Source organism: Penaeus japonicus, unplaced genomic scaffold (genome assembly GCF_977035675.1).
Source record: "Penaeus japonicus unplaced genomic scaffold, GWHDUDI00000001_assembly GWHDUDI00000022, whole genome shotgun sequence".
In the NCBI taxonomy this organism is placed as follows: Eukaryota; Metazoa; Arthropoda; class Malacostraca; order Decapoda; family Penaeidae; genus Penaeus; species Penaeus japonicus.
In genome coordinates this window covers 9,794,145-9,801,644 of record NW_028234424.1, presented here as the reverse complement: position 1 = coordinate 9,801,644, position 7,500 = coordinate 9,794,145, and the positions used below count along the sequence as shown (strand labels likewise).

General features: G+C 41.6%; 1 protein-coding gene across 2 annotated transcripts in view; it reads left to right on the top strand.

The window, feature by feature from the left end:
- The window catches only part of LOC122265196 (uncharacterized), a 60,012-nt gene that overhangs the window by 42,254 nt on the left and 10,258 nt on the right, over positions 1 to 7,500 (top strand). For both annotated transcript variants that reach the window (XM_043034364.2, XM_043034363.2), the window contains exons 5-14: positions 360 to 1,829; positions 1,932 to 2,171; positions 2,298 to 2,462; positions 2,642 to 3,148; positions 3,273 to 3,509; positions 3,859 to 4,029; positions 4,894 to 5,052; positions 5,366 to 5,602; positions 5,920 to 6,090; positions 6,537 to 6,707. In XM_043034364.2, the coding sequence (XP_042890298.2) occupies positions 360 to 1,829; positions 1,932 to 2,171; positions 2,298 to 2,462; positions 2,642 to 3,148; positions 3,273 to 3,509; positions 3,859 to 4,029; positions 4,894 to 5,052; positions 5,366 to 5,602; positions 5,920 to 6,090; positions 6,537 to 6,707 (3,528 nt within the window). The remainder of the gene's footprint in view (positions 1 to 359; positions 1,830 to 1,931; positions 2,172 to 2,297; positions 2,463 to 2,641; positions 3,149 to 3,272; positions 3,510 to 3,858; positions 4,030 to 4,893; positions 5,053 to 5,365; positions 5,603 to 5,919; positions 6,091 to 6,536; positions 6,708 to 7,500) is intronic.

The window sequence follows — 7,500 nt, the reverse complement described above, 5'->3', positions numbered from 1 at the left end:
TTATCGTCACCGAATTCAAATACTGTTGTTGTTTTTTCAATTAATCGCATTATATTTACCACTTCATATGTAATGCTAGATCACTATATATGTAATTCATCCCCTGAAGAAGGCGCTTTTTTCTTTCCACTCGATATATCTAGAATGACTGGGTATTATACATTAGTCTTTTTACTGTGTATCTATTTTCAATATGATTGATTTTTTTATAGATGGATATCATTTAAATAGTAGAATAGTTGACAATTATGAAGTAATATTTGTAGGAGATTAATCCAGTTTCTAAAGACGCCATAATAACTTAGCTACGTGTAAAAACAATAGACTAGTAACTGAACGACTTCCTCCCTCTTCCCCAGCAACTGACCTTCGCCCCGGGGCTCAGGAACTAAGGATCGACGCAGCGGAAACAGCGTCTCAAGTACCTCGCCCTGTCGCGGCAGCCAAGGTCCCTCAGCCCCATGTGGTGGTCAGCGAAGTCACCGAAATATCGTCGGAAATCTCTGCCCCGGTGACATCCATCACGCTCACGAAATTCTCTATGTCTTCTCTCCTCGATAAACCAGCTCCGTCTTCGAAGACAGGATCGGCGTTCGAAAAGACGGTGCCATTTAAAAGTGCCAACGACGTGGAACCACAGTCGGTGACGGAAGCGTTGTTTGGCACTCTGTTCGAAGAAGAACCGGTGCCACAGACGGAAATGCCGGCGATAACTTCGTCAGCTGAAGCAGATCCTGCGACTGGTTTCGTCTACGAGCCATCTCCCGAGGAACCCATACCCGTAACAGAGTCCGTATTCATAAGTCGTCAGGATTCCGATGGAGTTACAGAAGCATTTGAACCTGCATTTGTTGAGCCAGTTCCAGCAACGGAAACTGTGTGGGACCCGTCCACAGAGGAAGCCATCGCTGTAACGTCTATTTCAATGAAATCTTCATCCATGGACCGTAAACAAGGAACGAAAATCCTCCCTGAGTTGGCAACGGGAATTCCAGTGACAGAACTAACGGAGGAAACAGCTCCAGAGGACTTAAGTTCACAAACAGAAATCCTTTTCGAAACCACATCTCCTGAGCCTGCAGATGAACAAGAAGAGCAGACAGAGCTCTCATCACGTACTCTCACCCCCGTTACAGAAACACCTTTTGAGGTTTCATCCATAGAACCTGCACCAATTACTGAAAGTCTCTTCAAATCTCTGCAAAAGCCTCTTCCAACAACAGAATCCATGGATGAACTATCTGAGGACCTCGTGTTGAAGAACATAGCTGATTCTATCCAAGGACATCTGGGCACCTCTGTTGCAGTGTCAAAGGAAGAACTCTCAACCACACCTTTCTTAGAGACGGAATTCTCATTCGACAGTCACGAAAATATCATCCCAAGGACAGAATTACCATTTGCGGGTTCTGCAGAGTCTCTTCCAAAGGCTAAGGTTGTGGCTGAGGCTCCTCTAGAAGCCCAACCAGAGGAAATCCCCCAAATTGAAGTTGCTACGACTCTGTCGCCTTTGGAGCCCATAGACATCGACAGCCCTCGTGCGAATTTCACTGTTGAGGCAGAGACACAATTCGCGAGTGCTAATGAGACCACAGAGGCCCCAGAAGTCCTGCTCAATCACTCTCAGGAATTTGCAGAAGTAATACAGGTCCTGCCCCAGCATACTTTGGATACAAATATCTACCCAGAGAACCTCTTCAAAGCAGAGAGGCAAGAAGATGCCATCCCACAAATACCTGCGTCCGCGGAGGAGATAAACATAGCTTTGCTAGACATATGGAGGGAAGCTCTCAGCTACACCGAAACTGACACGTCAGGAGCAGCGATAGGTAAAGAGAGGTTCAGTACCTTGTATCTCATAGATTTTCCTATCTTGCCTACAATATGGAATGAGAGTTGCAATTCGCGGTTTGATTCTTCTTTCTTTTCAGGTGTTCCCAGTACTATTCTGACCCCTGACTACATTACAATGGTAAACTTGGTGCCCCAAGATGCCCCCCATCCACTCTACGGCGACGCACCTGAAACCGCAGCTCTCCGCAGGGAATTCCTTCTGGACTACCTGGTCTTGGAGCCCTTAGACTTCCAGGATCCTAGGATGACCCAGCCTGAAGGACTCGTTGTTACCAACCTCGGCGGAAAGGAACTTGTTTTCTCCATGGATGCTAATGGTTTGTATCTTACATAAACATGGACGAACGAAATGAAGGATTTGTATAGGAAGTGATCCCTTTACTACATCATATTACCGAGTTCTGATAAGCAACAACCAATCCACACATGTCCAATCCTTCCAGACAACCTCACCGTCGACGGGGTATCGGTGGAGGGCGTCAACACGCTCTCCGACGGGACGGTGGTCTTCACCCTCTCGGACTTCCTCTTCGATCACCGTCTTGTGCTTGAGGAGGTTTTCCAGACTCTCGCGAGGTCCAGTGGTGGGTTATTCGACCAGAAACACGGTAAATTGAAGAGGAATTTGTCTTTTTGGAGGTTTTATCATCTGTTTCACGTAGTTTACGTTATTTGTGTTCAGTTGTTTTGAAAATGAACTCTCCTCTACACTTATCCAGCATGTGTCTGTCTATCTGTTTACGTGTTAAATTGATTAAAAATATATTGAATCTTCATACTTTTTAAGGGCTGGCGGCTGTCCCTGAAGTGACATTAACTGCAAACGAAACATCGGAGTCCACGAAGACTGAAGAAGAAAACACAGTTGTATCAACTGATGCCCCAACTACGACAATTTTACCAGTTCCTTTGGCAAAGGCAGTGGATTCCAAGGACTCCTCTCTTAACGAAGTAACAGTTCCTGTAGAGGAATCGGTCCCAATAAAAGAACCCATTCTTGTAGAAGAGAAAGAGGTGAATGTAGATGAAATTTCTTTAGTAACTGAAGAAAGTCATCCTTCCGAAGGTGTCGATAACGCCACAGATACCCCACAACAAAGTCCTCAGACGGAGGAGCAGAATGCAACAGGACAGGCCCTTGAACCTGAACAACCTACAAGCCTTACGGAGCCTCTCCTAACACTTCCTAGAATCCCTCAGCTCGTTGAAGAAGGAGAGTCTTCGTCGCTCCTTAACTTGTGGCGTCACGCACTGAGGCACCAGGACGCCTCCGCTACGCTCAGGGACACTAGAGGTAATTTCACACTCACTTCTCTCCTTCAGATACGACAAAATCGGCGTTTTCCCTGATGCATGACCGTGCAAGACATGATGTATTATATCGACAGCAAAGCTTTACAGAACCTTTCCCTCCGCAGAGCCAAAGACCCTGGTCTCTCCCGACTACTTCATCGTGATGAATCTGGTGCCGCAAGACGCCCCGCACCCTCTGTACGACGACGCCCCCGAAAACGTGGCCCTCCGAACAGAGTTCCTCCTCGACTATTTAGTCTTAGACCCAATCAATGTCCAAGACCCTGAAATATCCTCGCCTGAGGGAATCAGTGTTACCAACCTTGCCGGGAAAAAACTGACCTTTGCTGCCGATCCTCAAGGTATGTGCATATTTGAGTACTAAGTCATTTCCCATTCATAAATGATGTATTAGCTAGTTGATACACATAACTCCCTGATTCAGTTAAATTCTATCCTAACTATTATTCATCATCATGTCATCTGACATACAAATTAAACTCTTTTCCAATTTTTATAGATATCAGTAGTATCATGTCAATAATGATGATTAACGATAGCAGTACCGTCGACAATTACTCATGACATAAGTAATGACCCACCCCCCAAAAAAAAAAAAAAAAAAAAAAAAAAATCATACTTTATTCAAAGGGAAGATAATCCTATTAACGATAAAACTGCTAACTCATCTGACTCTCATCTTCTCCTCAGGCAAGATCAGCATCAACGGCGTCCCCGTGGAGATGGTGGAGATCCTGGAAGACGGGACTCAGGTGTATACTGTGGAGGACCTGCTCTTTGACCACCGAGCTCGAGTGGACGACGCCTTCCTCCACCTCATCAGCCAGCCTGCCGAGTTCGGTCCACTTGGAGAGCCTCTGGGTGGGTGTGTGGATCGGTTCGGGTGAGGTGGTTGGGGTCAGATGGCTCAGTCACCATTGGATCTTTTTATGCGTCGCTCATCTCATGGGATGTGATCAATGTTATACTCACATGCTTGGTTCTGTTCAGTTTAGTTTGGTTTATATATATATATATATATATATATATATATGTATATATATATATATATATATATGTATATATATATATATATATATATATATATATATATATATATATATAAAATATACATATATATATATATATATATATATATATATATATATACTGTATATATATATATATATAATATATATATATATATATATGTATATATATATATATAATATATATATAATATATATATAATATATATATATATATATATATATATATATATATTGAATTATATTATATTATATAAATATATATATATATATATATATATATATATATATATATAATATATATATATATATATATATATATACATATACACACACACACACTCATTTATTTGTTCATATACAGAGAGAGAGAGAGAGAGAGAGAGAGAGAGAGAGAGAGAGAGAGAGAGAGAGAGAGAGAGAGAGAGAGAGAGAGAGAGAGAGAGAGAGATTTACTTTGACTGAGTCATTGCTGGAATAGCTTTACATATCGCTGATGTTCTTAACTGATTTGATTTGTCAGTATTATCATCGACTTTGCCTGAGCATGTGTTCATAGAATATGCCTTTGCCGTGTCACAAAATACAGACACATTATTAGCATCGAACTGCATAATGAAATTCATTTGAAAAATTCTTCATCGCCGTCCCTGCATCATTCGGTTATTGACCAACATCAATTCCACACCACGAACAGATATTCCCGTGCCTCCTGCTCCTACAAAGGACTTCTTCGAGACGCCCTTGCCAAAGATTCCTCACCACGTGGACGCGGAGGACTCCTCCTCACTCCTCAATCTCTGGCGTCATGCTCTCAGGGAACAGGATCCTTCCCTTTCCTTCAGGGAGGACACAGGTATCATTCGGATGTTTTTCGTTTCGTAAGGTTTTCACTTCTTATAAGATGGTTTTATTTCTTTCGTTTATTGCCATGACCATAGCATTTTCTTATCAATGTGTATTTTCTTTGTACTGTATGATTGTTAGAAAGTTTTTTTCGTTAAGAAGTGTTTTCATTATTTTTTTTGTTATGATATGTTATTTTATCATAATGTATTTCTTATCATGAAGTATTTTCATGACACTTTTAAAGCACGCATTTTCACTACAGTATTTCTTCCTAAGCCCAGTACACTCTATCTTCTTTTCTCTTCCTATTTCCCTTCAAGTCCCCAAGACCATCCTGTCGCCTGACTTCCTGGAGATGGGCAACCTGGTGCCCCAAGACGCCCCTCACCCTCTCTACGACGACTCCCCGAAGAACGTCGCCCTCCGCAACGAGTTCCTTCTGGATTACCTCGTCCGGGATCCTATTAACGTGCAGGACCCCAACATTAGCACGTCCGGGGGCATTGCCGTTGAGAACCTCGCAGGACATCAGCTCTCCTTCATGGCGAATTCTCAAGGTTGGGATTCTCGTGGATTTTGAGTCGTTGTGGGGATTCTTACCTTTTTTTTTTATCAAAGGGAAGATGCATATGAGAGGTTGGTGGATGTAACTTCATTGTATTTTAAGTGTTTCTTATCCACAATCTATCAATAATCAAATGATTATCACCAGCAGTCTGTCAGTTATATCAAATAATTATCCTCACCAACTTGTCAACTATCAACCTTTAATTCGCCTGTGAAAACAGGTGTCACATAAACACGCCAACTTCGTCTAACTCTTATTCATATTTCTCAAATAATTTAACTGTGACAACCTTGTTTTTACATCCAGGGAAACTCACAATCAACGGCGTTCCTGTGAAGATGATCGAGATCCTAAAAGACGGGACGCAGGTGTACACTCTGGCGGACTTCCTGTTCGAGCACCGGGCGCGGGTGGACGACGCCTTCCTCCACCTCATCAGCCAACCCGCCGAGTTTGGGCCTCTCGGGGAACCTCTGGGTGAGTGGCTTCGGGGTGTTGCTCTTTTGTTTGGTAGGTGTTTAGGACGTATTCTTTAGAAAGGTCCCTTAGCCTCTTTTTCTCTATCTCTCTCTTTCTCTCTTTCTGTCTTTTCTTGGTGTAGTTGTGTGTGCGTCTGTTTGTCTCCCTGTCTTCCTCAGGCTGTTTGTCTCTATACTTCTCTCTCTCTCTCTCTCTCTCTCTCTCTCTCTCTCTCTCTCTCTCTCTCTCTCTCTCTCTCTCTCTCTCTCTCTCTCTCTCTCTCTCTCTCTTTCTCATTCTCTCCCTCACTTCCCCCTTCTTTCTTCTCGCACTCATTTCCCTTATCCATGTGAAGAATTTGCAGTATCCCCTCTTCCCCCCTCCCCCCTCCCCCCCCACCAATTCATCTTATTCTTCTCCTAACCCCAAACTCCTTTAAATGGACTTCAATCTCTCTCCCACAGGCGTCCCGACACCACCCGAACCTCCTGCAGAAATCCTCATCGGAGGATCCTCTCTGACGGTGCCAAGGGTGCCAAAGTTCGTCGAGGAGAGAGAGTCCTCTTCGCTCCTCAGTGTGTGGCGTCACGCACTCAAACTACAAGACTCTTCGGCCTCACTTCGGGATGACAGAGGTGCGTGGCTGGTCGTGTCATTTGGTTGTGTGGTTTAATGGTTGGATGGTATATGATTGGTGTGGTGGTATGTTGTGTGGTTTGTGGTTGATGTTAGTGTTTTGTGTGGTTTGATATGGTTACTGATATAGTTGGATTATTTCATATGTTGTTGTGCAATTAAGTATGTTTTTTTTATTATGTCCTTTTGGCTGTTTCACGTTATATTTTTCATGCGATTTATACACCGAAAAAAAGATGTCTTGTTGTGTATATGTAATAGGCGAGATATGACGGTAATTACAGGGAAATTGTAATGTGAAGTGATTTTGTGGGTAGTGTCATCACATGAAGTCAGAATCATGCAATATAAAACAGTATTACAGAACGCGATGAAAAAGAATCGTAGAGCACAAGAAAAAAATATTACTTGAATAATTTTCACAATTAACAAGAACGCAATACAGCAATGGAAATCATGATAGCAAATAAGTATCAATGATTAATCTACATAAAACAAACAACTAAATGAATAAAGTGAATAAACAAATACCCGTTAAATGAAAATAAAAGATATTTAAAAATCTTCATCAATCCATTACATCAATAGAGAATATATGTATTGATATATATGTATATGTATATACATACATACATACATACATACATATATATATATATATATATATATATATATATATATAATATATATATATAATATATATATATATATATGTTTGTGTGTGTGTGTGTGTGTTTGTATATATGATATGTATGTATATGTATATATATATATATATATATATATATATAT